The 20,567-nt window shown below is 42.2% G+C and overlaps 1 protein-coding gene across 2 annotated transcripts in view; it reads left to right on the forward strand.

Annotated features, from left to right (window-relative positions):
• The window catches only part of ENTREP1 (endosomal transmembrane epsin interactor 1), a 64,703-nt gene that overhangs the window by 9,661 nt on the left and 34,475 nt on the right, over positions 1–20,567 (forward strand). For both annotated transcript variants that reach the window (XM_088475704.1, XM_088475706.1), the window contains exons 2-3: positions 3,226–3,282; positions 6,526–6,636. In XM_088475704.1, coding sequence (XP_088331830.1) covers positions 3,226–3,282; positions 6,526–6,636 — 168 coding nt within the window. The remainder of the gene's footprint in view (positions 1–3,225; positions 3,283–6,525; positions 6,637–20,567) is intronic.

A 20,567-nucleotide genomic window follows, 5' to 3' on the forward strand; every position in this document is an offset into this window, starting at 1 on the left:
TTTGTATGGCCAGACACTGAAGACTGGTAGACATAATATAGAGAAAATTCAGATTGACTGTATGGGGTCAGATTTTTTTTTTCCCCTCATAAGGTAAATTATGGACTATGCTTTATAGGGGTCGATTTTCATTTCTCTATTTGGAGAAGCTTTCATGATATTCTGTATTTTTAACCAATGGGTGGTATTCAATTGTTTCCTTCGTGGCCAGACGGAGCCATTCAATTGCTGCCGCTGCGAGCTGAAATGCGCAAAAAGTGACCCTATTGGGTGCCTAAACGGCACTTTTTGTGATCACACCAGCAACATTATTGGTCGGGTGTAGCCGTTTTACATGGCTAAACCCGGCCTCTTTGGGTGCGATCAATGCGAAGATGGCATCAATTGAATAGCGCCCCACAATCTCCTGTCACTTTAGACGCAAGATCGTGCGTGCTAAAACAATTGAATACCGCCCTATATGTAATGACTTATTTAAAAGGAGCATTTTTCAAAATACGACAACAGAACCACTAGCATTTTGAGATTATTCTTTTGGTCTCTATGGGAGGTATTCAATTAGGTGCAAAAAGTCCCGTACTTCTAGCATGCCGAACTTTTCGCCGACATCGCTGGTTTTCCTTGAGGAAAAATATCGCGCTCATTCCCGTATTCAATTCCAAATCAGCGAAAATGGAACCCGGCGAATTCTAAACCAACGAAAAGTCCTGTCAGATTTGGGGAAATCAGCCTGACAGCCCCCAAAAGATGCACTGACATTGGAGATCACTATAGATTCCCCCGAATAGGCCTGCTGAAGGTATTTGGGATACCTAAATTATCTGAATAGCTGCTTTTTAGCGTCTTTGCAGAAGTGGCGAAGAACAGCATTTTGCAGGGGGTTTTTTATCTGAAAATAAGTAGTCCCAGCAAATTTGGGGTACACGAAAATGGGTGCTCTCATATTTTAAAGTTGCTACAGCGAAGCATTAAAAAAACGTTAAAAATCCACTTGCTGCAAACACCTGCAATCTTAAAAACACCTGGGGCATAGTTATGGACCCCCTGGAGTGTATTTCGCTAGTTTTTAAGTTTGTCCCCCAACTTTGTTTTTTTTCACCCCCAAAATGAAAGTACTTTTTTGGGGTTTCCTTCCTTTTTATTTTTTACTTTTATTGACACAGTTTACCTTTGGGGGCCTATCCTAAGGGTGCAGGGTGGTTCCCGCAAGTTTGCACCCCAAAACCCCAATTCTGCACTTTTTTCCGACCACTTTCATAGGCAAATTTTTTTCCCATATTCCAATGCATTGACTTTCTGCACCGGCGAAAAGTCTTTGGAATTGATTACGGGGATAAGTTTTCACCTGGCGAAATGACATCACCGGTGAAAACTTTTTGCCGAAAACGGCTTATCGCGGCTAATTGAATATGCCCCTATGTGTGAGATGATCTGCAAGACAAAATCAACAATGAAAAATAAAGCGAAGTTCTGCCAAATGGATCTGTATATTTGCCAGAAATTGCCAAAGTTCAGATTTGTCTTATACATGTTTTGCTATAAAATTTCGTCCTCGATTTTGTTTTTTTAATATTAACCAACTTGTTTTCCAGATGTAATAATTATTTATTTATTGTTGACTCCTAATACACAAAATCGGGACAAATAAGTTTTGCCCCTGATCTGCCCAATCCCCACCCTTAAACACCCATTTTAAGGCTTGCAAATCAGGATTGTCTTATCATAATCATGACATTTTGGAGGTATGAAATAAGGGTGTAAAATTACCAAAATCTTGCCCAGAATATTAATAAATCGGGACACTTTGGAGCTATGATGGTAGGTAATTTGCCAATGAAGCTCTAACCGACCAAAGCCAAGGGAGTGCACAATATATTCTCAATTTGTGCTGGTGCACCTAAATTTTAACCAAGTTTATGAGTTTGTGGAGTTGTGGAGCATTTGCGGAGGAGCAGAAGGTCTACCGGCCAATGGAGGAGTTGTATGGACCAATGGTGTGCTCTTCAAAGTATGGAGTAAGCATGTGGTGGACAAGGTTGATTTTAAGGATGTTCTTTGCTTTACAGAATGGGGCACAGCCTTTTTCACTCTGCAGAAACAATTGATTTTTGTACCAGTTCAGAACTGAAATACTGTAGAAACAAAGGTGCAAAATCAAAGCGATTTTCAGTGTACATCCACTGCGCTTAAAAGGAAGTGTTTCTAACTTTTCAATCAGCAATTTATTGTAGAAGATATTTATATATACAGAAATTAATATATCCACCAGTCCAAATAAAATTCAGATTATATGACAAATAAAGAAAAATAACCACATACAAATATGATATTTTAGTGGCTTATTACACCACATCCCAACAACCAACTAAATAACCTAATGCATGAATGTATGAGTTACTTCACTGACCTATGAAGCATGCAGATATAACTTGATTTTACTTTTAAAACCAAAACAAACTGTTATCGTGTTCAGATCAACAATCTTATTGTTAAGATCTTAGTAGTAAGTGGTGACCAGTGAGTAAAAACTGCAATGTAAAATTGTAAAGCTGTAGGAAAAGAATTGTAAAATTATTCCCATGTGTAGAAATTGTTGCAGACGTAAACAAGTGAGTACAATGACATGAAACCCAGCACATAGTACCAATCTGGCACCACACACCAAAGTGAAGTCTTTTTCTTGAAGATCAAGGAAATTTTTTGGGGGGATGTACGGAACTCCAGATCTTTCCTGTGTAGTATGTATTTGTGTAACTAACACAACCCACATTCACTGCACCTGCATTTCACCACTGCTGTGAGAGTGCGCAATGTGCACCTGTCAGTAGTGCATGTGACAATGGTTTAATTTGTAGTGAGGTAGAGCGTGGCTTAGCACCTGTGGCACACTAGGCAGACCCACAAAGAGAAACAGCAACGTAGCAATATGCCATGACCATGCCCTTTTCGTAGAAAGCCATGTCATGTCGGCTCGAGCTTGCTTTACCAGGACCCGACATCCCTTTTGGTGGTCATACCCATTACAGACAGACTGTCAGACAACAATAAGCCGATTTTTCTACCAGACAAGTTCTCTCCCAACCATTTTGCTTATTATCATTAATATTAGTAATGGTAGTATTAGAATCATTATCATAATATTTTCCTTCTTTTTTTCTTTTGACAGTGTTTCTTTTGATATGCTTGTGTTTCATATTGAGACTGATTTTATCTTCTCTATTGCAGGTAATCCTGTCTGGTATCATAGGACTAACCACATGGAAGAAGCCTATGGTTCTCCTAGTAAGTGAAACACTCCACAATTATTCATATAATTTGTAAAGTGCATTTTGGCAGAACATTTGAGAGTATACGGGGACATGTATGAAACCTAAAGAGGACAAGTTAGGAAGTTACCCGTAGCAACCAATCAGCTTATAGCTATCATTTATCTTCTATATTCTGTAAAATGATAGGTAGAATCTGGTTGCAGAGGGTAACTTCTCAACTTGTCCTCTTTAGAAAGTTTGATGCATCTCCCCCAATATGCTCTTTAGATGCCCCATACCTGATGGATTTACTAAAGAAAATGTGTTAATTGTTCACAGATGTGAAAGTACATCCAATGATGTCAAATAAAAAAGCCTCTCAAAGGAACACGTGTAAATACAGGAATTAGATGTGTATATTTTTGACATACACTTCCTACTTAGTCAATCATTGTTGTTGGCACACCAACAGATCTTCGGAATAGAATGACAACTCCTGTTTTTAAACTGTTTGCTCAACTGTAGTTGAGTAAATAAATTAGAAATGTCTAAACGTTTTGCACCACTTTCTGGAAACTATTGTACATTCTAGGCTTGGGTTAGAAAATAAATTGATGCAGTAGGTTATCTTGTTCTCTAGATAATATGCTTTCCCCATTTTTGTGTTTTGTACCTTTGCGACCTGTACAACGCACTTATCGAAATCACACTTGGTAGTACCGTATGGAGTGCCAGCTGTAGAAATTTGCAATGTCAACTGATACAAATAGGTGGAATTAGTAAAGACTGGCAATCCCGTCTTTTCAACGGTTTTGACAATATATCTTTTTTTAATTGTAAATAAATTATAATTTATTTCCCACTATAGTGCCAATTCTCAAAACTACTGTGTATTCTAGTACTGTGTTATGAAGAAATTGATAATGTTTTCTGAAACTGCAGTTTTCTGAAAAACACAATGGGGTATATTTACTAAGAATTGTGTCTGGCCAAGATTGCATTCCTGTGTGTATTTTCCCTGTATTTGACACTGAGCTTTGCTAAATCAAAACATGGGTGTAAAAACATTTTCCGAATAGAAATAGATGCTCAAACACGCAAATAGAAATCAATAGACCATCAAGCCAACACGTGAGTACTTTCCATAATAATAATACATAAATATAACTCACGGATTTACTAAGAATCCTGTTTAAAACGATAGAACACGGAGCAGAACAGAAGAAATGAATATAAGTGCCTGTGAGCTGTGTGTTCAGTGTGATCTGTGCAGTGCTTCTGTGTGTTATAGCTGGTATAAGAAAATGTTATAAATTAAGGAAAACATTTGTGGGCCCCTCCCCCAAAGGAATAACCAGGAAAATTGTGGAAACAAATGGCGTGGGGTTCCCCCTCTTTTCCAATGGGAGCTAGTTGAAATGCCGGCTGTATGCACCAGCATCCCGTACCCAAGCCTTTTCCAATAACTAGCACAGAGCGGAACCAACTGGGCTGGTAAATGCCATAGCAGGGAGTCACAACGCGTGGGGTACTCTTACCAAAGCATTCACCAGTCCCAAACTGGTCCTCCCAGGGCTGGCAATCCTTGCAAAGTGGTGACCCCAAAGATAAAATGGGGTCCCCCCTCCCAAGGATTATCCCAGGGCTCTTCCATGCACTACTGGTGGTGGGGGGTGTGGGGGTAATGGGTTAAATATAGAAATAATATTGTTCTTCATAGTGGGAATACAGGTCCTAGCAAACCTGCTCTGTGGCACCTTGTAGAACCACACTAGAGACCACACACGCACTACTCCAGTCGGCATCCAGGGGCTTGGCAACACTAAAAAAACTAATTCCTGATCCCGGCCCTTTAGCCTTGTTGTAGACTTTTGACTACTCTTGAAACTTAAATTTATACTTAATTTGACTGCCTGTTACTGACTTTGACCTTGGATTGGATGTCTAGATCGTAATTTGGTACCTCATTGCTCACTTGTTAGTGAGCTCAGCCTATCCATCCATCCACACTGAGCCACACCAACTGCCAGTGATGTTAGGCAGAACTTGGGGTGACAGTTGGTGTTTTAATATGAACTGTGCTGCAGCCACGATGAAACAGTCAGACAGGACATTGCACAGCGGGAGGAAACATTTAGCCCTTTTCACCCCTTAGGAGTCGAATTTCAAAAAATCCCTTCTCAGTGGGTACCTAGGTCACTCCCCGATTTTCATGTTTCTAGGTCCAGGGGTTCAGGCTGGGCGTTGATAAGTCAGTGAGTCAGGACATTTTATTTTATATATATATAAAATGTCCCCTCGATGAAGTCCAGAGTGTGACGAAACGCGTTGTGGGCTAACCTTGCCTGCTTAAGATGAACTTTTTGAGACTAAGATGAGATTTTTTAATAATATTGTATATTGTCTTAACAAATTTTTTTTAAGATAATATTTTCTATTTATTCTCTAAGTACTAATGGTATTAAATAGATATTTGTCTTTTATATATACTTATTGATTTTTTTATAATTTTTTTTAATTATACCCCTGTGTTTTATTTTATTTTATTTATGTTTATGATATATTTAGTATTTATATGAAGTGATTGTAATAAATGTGGCCTTTTTAAAGATATCAATTTTTTAGCATAATTATTGACACTTGGCACTTTACACTATTACATTGAACATTTTTCACATTGACACTTGGCACTTTACATATAATTGAATATATTTTCTTTTCACATTTATATTATTTGAACATTGAGCACTTTAATTAGCCGACACTAGCACTTTAAGAATATTAATTTCTGTATTTAAGGTATTTTTATACCTAGCACCTTCTTGATTTTTTATATTAAAATACAAATTTTTTATTTGTGTTTGATGAGCTAATCAAAGGTTTACACATATATTTTAACACCAAAAGGTGCTAGCATCCAAGTATATCGTTACACATTTTCTCCCAAGGGCTGGCTAACCACAGCCCCATTTTTCTTGGATAAAACTGCCACCTTAAACAATATAGGGGGGTGTACCTATACAGCTTTTTACGATTAAAAACATCTACCAAATCATAGATATATCAACTATGTGGCGCAGCAACCTTCACTTCTTTTACACAATATATATATTTATTACTTGCTGTGTACCGTACATTCTGGGACAGTAGGTAACTATGACATTTTCATTACATTATATTTCCGTATAATTGATAGTGGCCTTGGGGAGCAATCCTTTATGTTTCAAATAAAAATATGTAAGGTCATTAACATTTTCTATATGTCTCTCTATTCAAGGTAAACCTGTTTGTCATGTTGTCAGTGGTCTGTGTCTTGCTGAACCTGGCTGGTTTCATCTTAGGTTGTCAAGGAGCTCAATTTGTATCCAGTGTTCCCAGTTGTCAGTTGGTAAGTGAACAATTGCTGTATAAATCTTACATAGTTCATGCTTTAGAGCATTTTATGGTAGTTATGTGTGACAGTAACTCATGATGTCCAGAAATTATGCCATATTTACTGTACTTTAGTAGAAACTTCACACCAGATATTTCCCTGCTCTACATTACAATATCGTTATGTAAACAAGCAATCATATTTAATGCCCTCTCCTTACATCTCCAACCCCATCTCCTTACACACTCCCTCCCGCTCACTCCGGTCTGCCAATGACTGTTACCTCTCCACTCTGGTTACTTCATCTCATGCTCGTGTCCAAGATTTTGCCCGTGCAGCCCCCCTCCACTGGAATGAGCTTTCTCGCTCGATCAGGCTCTCCCCAACCTTGCAGAGCTTCAAACGTGCACTGAAAACCCACCTGTTCGCCAAAGCATACCCTTCCACCACATAACCATGTTACCAGGTCTCTGTCCCTCCCGCTTCAGCCATCTCTACCTTGCCTACTTCCTGCACTCAGGTCCCCCTCTACACAATCATGCCTCATGTCATCTGTCTGTCTTCCCTCTCCCCTAGATTGTAAGCTCCTAGGAGCAGGGTCCTCCTCCCCACTGTCTCACAGCCTTCTTCTCTAGCACTTCTATGACAGCCTACACCTTCAGAGCTGTACTGTGTATGGAGAATTGTGTTGCTAATTGTTACTTGTGTTCTGTTTATATTTTGGTTACTGTATTGTAATGTAATGTTCTGTGTACCCTTTACTGTATGTACGGCGCTGCAGACCACTTGTGACGCCCTATAAATAAAATGTAATAATAAAAATGATGCCTCCAGCACAACTTCCATGAATGTTTAAAGAATAAAAGCATCCCTTAAACTGGGCATCCGCTATACAATTTTCTGTCAGATATCTGTCCAATCTGGCTGGTTGGAATGAAAACCTGGTAGCAAATGACAGTCGATCATATGGTTTTAAACACTGAAAAAAGGACAAAAAAAAATTGTTCAAATTCGTTAAATTTGTGTTTCAACCAATTTGTCTGAACGACCATTTTTGTCTGTTTTGTCTGTTTGTGAGCAAATGGCCGATTGTCATTTGCTCCCATACATTACCAGGTTTTCATTTCAACCAGCCAGATTGGACAGATATCTGACAGAAAATTGTATAGTGGATGCCCAGCTCTGTGCTGGGCATACACTGACAGATAAAATGTGTGTCAGACCGATAGCCAGCAGATGATCTCTGCCAACCTGACACCCAGCAGATATCATGGCCATACTCTGGGCGGGATGCATCCCGCCATTCATCGCATGCAAGCTAGTTTGCGAGTAAAAGTGCAAAGGACATCTCTCTCGATAAGAGCTGTCTTTTGCAGTAGTAGGACTTCCAGGTTTATGACCCAGAAGTCACTCTGCGCATGCATCATATGAGGTGGTGCTAGGAGGGATCCTAGCTTTGCTTTCTGAAGCTTGGTGCATATGAGAAATGCTGTCAACCCCTGAAAACAGTAGTTTTGGGTGTTTGACCGCATAATTGATGATAGTGCATCCCGCTCATTGTGAGATATGTCACAGTGTATTGACCACGATATCTGGCTTCTTCACCTGGCGAGGAGACATTTCCCCATTCCCCCCCTGTGAAGGAACAGGGAAAATATCCGTTGGTAGACCGCAGCAGCGCAAACACTGGATTGGACAGACATGACGGATGATTTGACATGCTTGACCCATCAATATTTTCGGATTGGTTGATATTAGGCGGATCACCCTGATAATTGTTTAGTGTATGCCCAGCATAAGTGTAATGCTGGGTACACACAAAGAGATAAATTCTGCCAATCCGATAAAAGCTCTGATCCAACATAGCGATTATCGGATCGGTGTGCCCCCATACACACTGAGCGGTTTCTAGCTTCCTTCACTTGCATATAAAGTTCCCCTCTGATGGGAAATTGCCTTCTCTCTGTTTAGTAATTCTGGAATTCCTGGTGGTAAGTAAATGTGCACCCCCCTTTTCTGGCTGAAATAATTTAGCATTTCTGTTTTCTATTCTTTCTATTCATTTTCTTTTGTTGATCCTTCTCCTTGTCTTGCCTTATTCTTTGAAGAATATTAAGTTGTGATTTAAAGTACCGGGTATAACATTGCAGTTAAATGTGTGTTTACAAGAGTTGATAAATTCAGATTTATGCCACTTCTCCCCTGTTTTGATTTGTACAGTACTGCTGTATGTTGCGTGGAATTGCAACTTCTCCCTGACAGTGGGCCTCTATCACCTTGTATTTGTCCTTTTCCGAGACATGTTGCACAGTATCCAATACAGGTGCTGTGCACATAGGGCTATAGCAAAGTTAACTGTTGGTGACCAGCTCCTAGCTACGAGTTGTGCCCTCTCTCTCTTCCCTAAGACACTGAATTGATATGTGCCATAGGTGCCACAACCCCTAATGTAGATCTTTGCATCTGGCAATGAATGCATAGATTACCATGAACAAATCACATCACAGGTGCACAAGTAAAATTCCACTCTGTTACTAAACAATATGCATTACTATCTTAGTCATACCTCATGTAATATAATAAACTCAACTGAATACAAAGTACATCAAAATCTATGACAGATAGATATTCTTAATAGATCCACTTTCTAGCTGCTAAGTAACATTCCTTGTGTGCATTCAATATAAAAAATAGTTCAGTTCTAAATGACAAATCTTGTTACAATGTAACCTTGGGCAGATTATAATGTACCACCATAAAATGCATTTACTGATAATTCAGCTCCAACTGGCTCTGCACAAGTACTCGTATATGCTGACTCTAATGTGAACATCAGTCTTAAATCGCAGGGCACACTCAATAGATTGTATCTTATACTGCTTTTTAATAGTAATTAACCACTTAATAGATTTACAAATTAATAAAAATACAAACAAATTTATATATAACAACAAAATTATTAAGAAATACCCTACATGCTTCTTGATCTAAACCACTCCTCATTATTGTACAGCTCGGTGCACACTTGTCAATATATCTTTTGCTCGATCAACAAATGATACATTGCGAGTACATTGGCGAGTATGTACATTCGATATGCGGATCGGTTTGCTGATCAATCAGTTGTTAAAGTGTTTACCCAGCATAATTCTTCCCATTAGGAGATTATGGGGTATATTTACTAAGCAGCGTTAGGAGAAGTGAAAAGTGAAGAGTGAAAAGTGATAAGGTGCCAGCCAATCAGCTCCCAACTGTCATTTTTCAAACACAGCCTTATCACTTTTCTCTCTGTCTCCTAACACTGCTTAGTAAAAAAATTGCCAGTTAAGTGGTTAAAATGTATTTATTTTATTTATTTATAAACAATTATTTATATAGTGCCAGCTTATTCCTTTGCGTCTTACTATTGGGAACAAATCAGTAATAGAACAGTAATAAAACAAGACTGTTATAACAGACAAAAAGGTAAGAAGGCCCTGCTTGCAAGCTTTAATAGGCATTTGATATATAAGGTAGGTGCTACATTTTGCATGTCGTTCCAGCAGGATTGCTTAAGTTCTATATTATCTAGTCAAGCAGCAGTGTTGGCCTAGGGTCAGTGAGATGTGTGAGTGTAGATAGAGAAAATATGTAAAGTTATGTGTGAACTATATAGAGGGGATGTCATTGTGTAGGATAGCTTAAGGTTATGTGAGTGGTTCTGGGATTTGATATGTTTGCCTGAAGAGATGAGTTTTCAGGTAGTGCTTGCAGGTTTGGAGATTGGAGGAATGTCTTGTTGTGCATGGGAGGGCATTCTACAGAGTGGGTGCAATCCGTCAAAAGTCCTGTAACCGTGAATAGGAGCAGGTAATGAGGACCTCATTCAGAGCCGGTCGCACAGAGCGTGCGGTTGGTCTGAATGAGGGGAGGACGTCTTGAATTTTCAAGACTTCCTCCTTTGCGGTGGTAAGGCTGTGGGTTAACACCCACAGCCTTACGACCGCCTAAGGTGATGGTCGCGATTGTCAAGACCATCGCGACCATCTGGGCTTACGACAAGACCCTAGGGTAGGGTCTCCCTTGTCGTAAGCCCCGGAGAGCTTTCGGCTCTGTCTGAGCCGGAAGCTCTCCACTGACATCACTAGTGATGTCAGTGGGGCTGCCCCCAAACGGTAGGCATTCCCATGGGAACGTCGCCGTGGGGGGCCATCGACCCGGTCCGAGCGCATCGACGCCAACGACCGGGTCTGAATGACCCCCTGAGTGTGGATGAGAGATGCAGATTTTGTGCAGAAAGGAGGGGTCGAGCTGGGAGATATTTTAAGGTAAGCGAAGGGATGTATGTTTTTTGTAGTTTGGTTAATAGTCTTTGGTTAAGTACTGTAGAAGTATTTTATATTGCAGTGTTCTCCCCACGCTTTATTTGTCAGGTAAAAATCCCCCACCGCCCGGCACTGTAACATCGGCGGTGCAGCCGGTGCATTGCACCGGGGCCCGCACCCGCCGCTAGTGCCTCACAAGTGTAGGGCAGACCGCAGTGAGTAGCAGCCTGCCCTACACAGAAACAAACACAGCCGCCAGCTGCAGCTGTGTGTTTGTCATAGCAGCGCAACCAGCAAATGAGAGTCATACAGACTCTGATTGGCTGCTACGGCCACGGAGGGAGCAGGCTGGAGTTCACTCATGAGCTTCCATTCCGGCTTCTCCTTCTCCTCCCATAGTGCAGAGCGGGTCGGGAGCAGCGGACAGTGGCTGTCGTCGGCTGGAGCTGGGATCAGGTAACTTTTTTTTCTTTTGTGAGTATGCGTTACTGTATAAAGGGGGCTGCTACTGAGGGCACTGTATAGGGGGCTGCTAATGGGGGCACTGTATAGTGGGGCTGCTACTGGGGTCACTGTATAATGGGGATGCTACTGGGGGCACTGTATAGGGGGCACTGTATAAAGGGGGCTGCTACTGGAGGCACTGTATAGGGGGCTGCTAATGGGGGCACTGTATAGGGGGCTGCTACTGGGGACACTGGATAGGGGGGCTGCTACTGGGGACACTGTATAGGGGGGCTGCTACTTGGGACACTGTATAGGGGGGCTGCTACTGGGGGCACTGCATAAGGGGCCAGCCTGGGGGCACTGCATTAGGGACACTATTTAAGCCTGGGGGTACTGCATAAGGGGCCAGTCTGGGGGCACTATTTAAGCCTGGAGGCACTACATAAGGGACCAGTCTGGGGGCACTACATAGGGGCAATACTTCAGCCTGGGGGCACTGCATAAGGGTAAAGCTAAACTACAGGGGGCAATGCATAAAGGGGAAAACTACAGGGGGCACTGTATAAAGGGCAACAATACAGGGGGCACTGCATAATGGGCACTTTTGACTGAGAGCCAGTGGGGGAGCAGCCTGAGACCTGTCGGGCTCGATTGGTAAGGGAGATACCCCTTTTCCCGGCACGCGCATAATTACAAAGGCCCCCACATGTCTACTTTTTGATGCCACCCAGCTGGAAAAAATTTCTGGGGAGAACACTGTATTGAATTCAGTAAAATACAGGTAACCAATGTAGGGATCAACAGAGCGGAGCAGCAGAAGATGATCATTTTGCGAGGAAGATCAGCCTCGCAGCTGCATTCAAAATAGATTGCAGTGGTGAGTCTTTTTCAGGGGCAGACCAGTAAGTAGACTATTTGGAGATAAAGCGTGCATTAATTAAAGTTTTTACAGTGTCTTGTGTAAGATATGGATGTATTCTGGATATGTTTTTAGATATATGTAACAGGATTTAGAAACAGATTGAATGTGGGGAACAAAAGACAGTTCAGAGTCGAGGAGGACAGGTGGCGAGCTTGTGGAGTGTGTTGATTGCTGTGTTAGTTACAGTGATAGAGCTATCAGGCAGATAACTACTATTGGCTGGTGGAAATATGATTAATTCTGTTTTGGAAAGATTAAATTTGAGGTGGCGAGATGTCATCCAAGATGAAATGGCACAAAGTCATTCAGTAACTTGTGTCAACACAGATGATGAGATATCTGTAGAGGATAGATAGATTTGAGTATCGTCCTTAGAGATGATACTTTATCTGAAAGAGCTAATAAGTTTGCCAAGAGACGTGGTATAGATTGAGAAAAGCAGATGACCAAGGACTGAGCCTTACCTTACCCCTTCAGATAGAGGAAACAAGATGAGGTAGAAATGAACACTGAAACAGCGTTTTGATGAGTAGGATGAGAACCAGGATAGGGCTGTGACCTGAAAACATAGGGATTGTAATGTTTGTATGAGGAGAGAGTAATTAACAGAGCAAGAAGTGAGTAATGGCCGTTAGAAGTAGTGATGAAATCATTAACGACCTTAGTCAGTGCTATCTCTGGGTTTGATTCAGCAAGGATCGCAGTTGCTAATACGCATGCAATCAGCCGATTGTTGCGATCTGCGTATGCATCGCAGTACGCGTGCGCGATCTAGCCACTGAGATCGCAGTGACCGCACAGACCAATTGCAGAGTGATTGACAGGAAGTGCCGTTTGTGGGTGGCGACGGGGGTGGTGGTCAGGGAAACGCAGGCGTGCCAGTGCTTTTGAATGCCCTTGCATGGGCGTGCATAAATTATCCACTGCGATGCTGTACGCTGCTTGAGGCCTCATAGCATGCAATGAAGTTAACAATTCCTGAGTAAGATCATCTAGCTTGTGCAAGTGTGCGTGAGGCTGCGATGGTACTCGATTGTACCGATGGTTTCGCTGCTTGCTCAATGAGTGGGCAATAAGCGGCCACCCAGATGTTGTAAAACTACACATCCCACAATGCCCTGCACAGTTTTGCTATTTGGCCATGCTAAAAATGTTGCACTGCATGCTGGGATTTGTAGTTAAACAGCAGCTGGAGGGACGCTTATTGCCCACCCCTGGGTTAGAATCTTGAGCAGAGATGAGGGATTAGAAATATGTTACTGGCAGGGTATCTTTATGAACCAAGTGGGTGGAATGCATCCAGCTGTACTCCTGGTGTGTAGATCACTACAGACCAGAAGTACAACTAATTTTGAAGATTGGCTGCCTCCCATTACATAGGAGAGGTGTTTTTGGTCTCTTACCAGGAGACCATATGTGATACCCCACTTAAGATAATGACAGAGATGATGTGGAGTATGTGCAAGCTGAAGTTACCTCTCTGATAGATCGACCTTTTGACTTCTTTGCTCGGTGGCAACTTCCAACTCATACCACGTCCCAGCAGAGAGGCAAGGGTTCTTCCCCCAGACACAGTATGTGCACAACCAGACTAGCATGCGCAAGACTTGAATATTTAACTTAACTGACCACATTTGAGAACTGGAATGGGGCAGTAAGATGATTGCAATATATGAAATGAGATTTACATGTACATTAAAGTCACAATTAATCAAAATACAGCCTAACACAGGGCTTGACAAATGCCGGTCACCATGGTGACTAAGATTTTACACCTAGCCACCGGATTTGCAGAGACCCCGGTCCGTCAGTGACAAGAGTAAGGCTTTGTTTTGAAATGAAATCACATTCAGCTGTAGTCATGCAAATGAAAATCCATCCATTTTGTGAGTGGAGGCGCTTTCTTTCAAAATCTTTGAGAGTCCTGCAGGACACGCTGCTGCTCCGGCAGAAGTATTGGCCTGGCCCTGGCTCTCCTCTGGTTATGATGTTCCCAGCTGTCTCCACCATCCATTCTGTCATCACAAGCAAGGGTAGGCTAGCTCCTGAGAGGAGAGGACAGCGCTGGGCTTCACGGAAGAGTCCCTGGTGATCACAGCAGTGCATAGTCCCAGGCAGGCTGGAGCTGCAGAGACCTGCTGTACAGGCAAGTAGGCTGCTTTGTGATTGTCACTCAGATTAAAGCTTTTGGCTGCCCTTCCACACTTGCTAGACAGTATGGACTGGTTTATCAACAACCTCTCTGAACTGCTCATACTGCAGGGACTCTAGCTACAGAGTACAAATATACACTTGTCAGCAACATCAGGGGCAGAGCGGGCAGGGGCTGCTGTACTGTATGAGATCAGCCCCCAGGACTCCTTCATAGACCATGTCAGACACTTTTACCAGAATGTGCTCCACATCATCTCCTCCCCAGTGTTCCTGCAACTGCCCAGCTTACAAGTAAGTCAGGTACTTGCTCACCTATAATCAATGAGACCAATGCTGGTGGTTCACAACCCAGCCCAGGCAGGAGATGAAGGGACAGCAACCTTGCCTCCCTGCACACATTAATTAAAGTATACACATTTTGGATGCACTGTGGTGTGGTATACTATGTATTGAGGGCACTATGATGTGGCATACTATGTATTGGGGACACTACAGTGTGGCATACTCTGTATTGGGGGCACTACGGTGTAACGTACTAGTGATCATTCAAGGTAAATAGGGTACTAGAGCACACGCCCAAAAAGGGGGCGTGGCCATGTGAAAATGGGCGTGTCCTTAAGAAAAGATGGCGTGTGCATGCACATGGCATCTGTTTACCGGCGGTAAATGCAGCACCGCAACTCCCCCCCTACAAGGGACACTGCGGCCCGTGGGGGAGATGTATTATAGCGCCACTTAACGTGCCGCTATAATGCTTCCTGCTTCACCTCTTTACCGAGGCGGCCGATGTATTAACATCTCATCGGCCGCAGCAGGGGAGTGATAACTCCCCCCTCCAGCGATCCCCGCTAGAGACCCGACCAGCTCCACTGAACATGCGCGGGATCTTGCAAGTATTGCGAGATCCCGCGTGCAGCCCTGGAGCTGGCAGCCATTGCAGCAGGGACATCGCTGTCCCTGTTGTGGGGATAGGGCATCGATAGCAACAGCTCCAGCGGGCGGAACGGTCAGGCGAACTGACCGTTCATACATTGCCCAGGCTATCGGGCAATGTACCGATTATGACAGGGGTGCATACATCGGGGAGAATGTAACATGCGCTGATGCTGCATAGACGCTTCATACATCTCCCTCTATGGGTGGGTACGGCATTCAGCAGGCTGTTTCAGCAAGGCGTTGCTATAAAAGCAGGGCACATTTAGCGATTTTGAAAAATTGGCAGGGCACAACGCCCTGCTAAAACAGTCTAGCGGGAATGCTACATACTATGTATTGGATGCACTGTGGTGTGGTATACTATTTATCGGGGGCACTATGGTGTGGCATAATATGTTTTGGACGCACTGTGGTGTGGTATACTATGTATCGGGTGCACAATTGTGTGGTATACTATGTATCAGGGGCACTACGGTGTGGCATACTATATTGGATGCACTGTGGTGTGGCATACTATGTATTGGATGCACTGTCATCTGGCATATTATGTATCGGGGGCACTACGGTGTGGCATACTGTATTGGGTGCGCTGTGGTGGGGCATACTATGTAGCAATTTTTTGCTACTTTGCATGTGTCTAAATTGCTAAAAAGTCGCACAGCACATGCATCCTATGGGGTCTGCATATACAGTCACAGGAGCGATTGATAAAAGTGGAGAAGTGTGCCTTTGGAGAAGTTGCCAATGGCAACCAATCAGCTTTGAGGTTGCATTTATCAAATTCATTCTATAAAATAATAGGTAGAAGCTGATTGGTTGCCATGGGTAACGTCTCCACTGGCACACTTCTCCACTTTTCACTGCTGCATACATCTACCCCTGACTCTGGAATGTGTTGGGTGTTCCTGGGCGGTGATGGGGAGGTGGCTATGCATGAAGACATGTAAAGATTTTCGATCTGGTGGTTGTGTCATGGGCATGGTTGCAAACTTAATCGCATACATTGGAGGCCATGCTCTGACAGAGATCCTGCACCTAGCATGGAACAATTGTTGACGGTGCTTCCGATGGTTGCTACTGCAGATGCAGAAAGTGGGCGTCCCAGCCCTTGCATATTCAGAAACACACTTGTACACCAGGGGAAGGCCTTTTAATAGCATTAGCTTAAACTGCGGCAAAAAAAAACGCTAAAGCGTTCATAGCAACGTGCAACTTAGAATCAACCCTTATATAAGCAGAATTGTCACCTGCCCGCTGGCACCCCCTTTGCTTGGCCACTGAACTGACATTCCACATTTGCTGTTATTCCTGAGACAGAAGTGTAACAGAGTCAATTATCTTTTATGCCATTGCTGATTCAGTTGCCAAACAAATGCTGCGTCTGCATATACAGTATGTTGGTTTAATGGAGCAAAGTTAGATGGGAGTATGGAGGCATGGTTTATACTTTAATGTTAATAAGAGGTAAATCAGCACTAAAAGGAAATATAATATTTTGGTGAACAGATTCAATTGCTGTGCAGGTCACACTCCTGACAAGGTATCTCCAGGAAGGAGACAATATTTAGATGTGCAGGTGCAATATTTTAGATGTGCAGATATTTATATTGTGCAGGTGCAATTTTTCATTTTATACAGCAGCTCAATTAGTAATGTGAACAACGTGTGGGTTACGTACCCATGCACTCTTAACGTTTCTTCACAGGATGCTAATCAGTACAAAGTTATCAGCATCCTGTGAAGAAATGCTATATTGTGTTTCTCTATTCATTTGGGCTGTATTGATTTTTATCTACTGCTCTCCATTAGCTGCCACTGTGATTGCAGGAACAATAGGGTAAGTAAATTAACACATTATTTTGTCCAGTACTATATTACTTGTGATTATAAAGCTAATCACAGTATAAAATAAACTGAATGATTCTCAGAAAAAATGATAGTTGTAAAATGTTATAAATTATAAGGTAGAGTATGACCCACAAACAATGCATACAGAATCCCAACACCAGTGTGTAATATGTCCATGTGCGCAACCATTGAAGTTCAAAGTCATGCCTAAGTACTACCTATTTGTCTCACCCCTTGCTTACTCATTAAAGTTCAGGTGACCCTCGTGTTCCGTACAAACGGTCGACAATGATTTGAGCGACACCAGAAGGTCGACATAACAAAGGTACAGAAGGTCGACATGGAAATTTATTGTTAGGGTTAGGAGCTTACCGGAGGGTTAGGAATAGGCACTAGGAGGAACGGTCAGGATTAGGCACTAAGGGGGATGATTAGTGTTAGGCACCAAGGGAAAGGTTAGAGTTAGGGTGAAGATTAGAGTTAGAAAAACAAATAAAACACCTGTCGACCTTTTGTACTTGAAGACCTTCTGTACTGTCTTACTTTTGTCACATCGACCTTTTTCCATGTCGACCAAATTATTGTAGACCTTTTGTATCACACCTGCGTACCTTCTAGTAATTAAAATTTGGAGAGAAAGGCTCTGTGGGGCATTTGTGTGTCTAATATGTCAGATATAGGCTTTATTTTGTGTATGAGTGTTTTTAATGTTTATAAATCATGCTAACTAACTTGGACTGATGATTTGCATTAGACATATCAGACTAACACAGCAGATAAGTTTAAAAGTAATTTTGAAAATAAAATATAGAATGTAATATTTGTGATGATTCCAGGATATATAGTGTAGGAATGAGAGGAGGAAAAAGTAAAGATAAAATGGGGCGGGTGGGGGAAGGGGCTGTAGAATGAGAATAAAGTGGAGGAAGGTGATTCCACTCCGATATGTGTAAACTATGCAGAGATTGAGGTGGAATGATATCACATCAAGGTAATCAAATCAGCAGTGTTCTAGAGATGTAAGGTGCCCAACCACTTGGCGATAATGCTGAACGATTGCACGATTACGACATCGTAATCGTGCAATCGCTCAGTTATCGGCTGCAAATCGGGCATTTAAATGTCTAAAACGACCAGCGAGGCACGCGTCTGCTGGTCGTTTCCGACATCTATCATCGCCCGAACATGACGGTCAACCTGACGACCGTTGTTAGGTTGCCCATGTTCGGGGATGATTCATGTGCATACACTGAACGTCTGAACGTCAGTGTATGCACTACACCCCTAGGGAGACGACGGCACGATTACGTTGTCGTAATCGTGCAGTCGTCCCCCGCATCTACAAGTGGATGGGCAGCATTACACAGACAAGACTGTTGAAGTCAGCTCTGATCAACCAAGTTTTGACAATGGATATGGAGAAGTTCCTCAGTATACTGGTATTGGGCTCCGTTTCATACATTGTCCTGTCCTAAGAGCAGAAAGTGTTGGAGGGTCCTGATTCCATGAAGCAACCACAAGACATACAGTCATACTAAACACGTGTAGAATTTGGTTAAATGTACTTGGAGCACCAGGCGGAATTCAATTAATACTTGAAACTACCCATGGCTGACAATTCAATTAGCTGGGATAACCCCATAGAGGTGGACGTTTCCTCGCAGCTTCAGGAGTACAGGTCCACTTAATGCATATAAAGATGTATTCCAAGCAAATACAATAAGGATCTTCCAGTCACAAACCAACTCCAGGTGATAGAGGACATGCATATAAAGACCATATAAACCCAAATACCATCTGTTGAAAGCAACAAAGATCTGGAGGAGGAGTCTAACGACTAATGCTTCGAAAGCTCTTATCCATGTTCTCATAATTTTCTGCCTCGACTACTTCAACCTCCAACTATATCTCAACCATTCTGAAATGCTGCAGCAAGACTAATCTTCATCTCTCACCACTCCTACATATTGCAACCCCCACACTGGCTCCCTGCATTCTGCAGAATCCAAATCAGATTACTCACCCTTACCTAGAAAGCTCTCAACACCCCCCTTCATACTTTTTAAATGATATCAAAATACTGTTCCTGACGCTTTCTTACACCTACCTCTGATCTGTGCCTTACCTCTCATTCGCGTCTACAAGATGTCTCCTGTGCTGCTACCAACTTACGTAATTTCCTACCACGCACAATTACAGTCTCCTCACAGCCTCCAAATGTTGAAATGCTTTTTAAAACTCCTCTATATACAGTACACACATTATTTGAGTGTTAAGAGTTATGTGTTCGTGTGATATTGTTTTGGTACCCAAGTGCTTATGTGCCATTTTTATGGGACCCCAAAAGAGGCAGTTTCAAATAGAATGCATTTCATATCTGAGGATGTAGGAAATCCAAAAACAAAGATTCTGGGCTTCTAATCCACAGGTAACACTCACAAATATGCAATGAAATGGGTTCCGGACTATAGATAGACAGTAATTAGCTAGACAGTGTCTAGATAGACACCAGATGTTAGTCAGTCAATAGTTAGACAGGGACAAAAGGTAGACAGGGACAAAAGTCAGACACACTAAGTTAGATATGTAAAAAGATCGACAGATACAAATGGTTGACAGGGTCAAAAGTTCGATATGAAAATTGTCGACAAATTTTTTTATTTATTTTTTTAGGGTTAGGCACTTACTGGAGGGTTAGACACTTACCCTCACGGTTAGAGCTAGGCACTTACCCAGACGGTTAGGGTTAGGCACCAAGGGGATGGTTAGGGTGAAGATTAGGGAAAAAAAAAAAATTGTCGACCATTTTTGTGTCGACCATTGTCATGTCAAACTTTTGACCCTGTCGACCTTTTGTACCTGTCAATCTTTTTACATGTCTAACTTTAGTGTGTCTGACTTTTGTCCCTGTCGACCTTTTGTCCCTGTCTAACTATTGACTGTCTAACATGTGGTGTCTATCTAGACATTGTCTATCTAATTACTGTCTATTTATAGTCCGGAACCCATTTCATTGCATATTTGTGAGTGTAACCTGTGGATTAGAAGCCCAGAATCTTTGTTTTTGGATTTCCTACATCCTCAGATATGAAATACATTCTATTTGAAACTGCCTCTAATCTAATTACTGTCTATCTCTTATACTACACCCCAATGAAATGGTCCCTTTTTCTCTAGGACATTCACAATGTGTGAAGCATTGTCACTGACACTTGCTGAGCATTTGTAATTGCAGTCATTCTGCAATTACAAGATATTCTGCATGCAATATTCAGGATTTTTAAAATTGTATTTGTGACTCCATTAGATTTACTAAATATACTGTATTTAAAACC

Source organism: Taudactylus pleione, unplaced genomic scaffold, assembly GCF_031769625.1.
Source record: "Taudactylus pleione unplaced genomic scaffold, aTauple2 ptg000177l, whole genome shotgun sequence".
Lineage (NCBI taxonomy): Eukaryota > Metazoa > Chordata > Amphibia > Anura > Myobatrachidae > Taudactylus > Taudactylus pleione.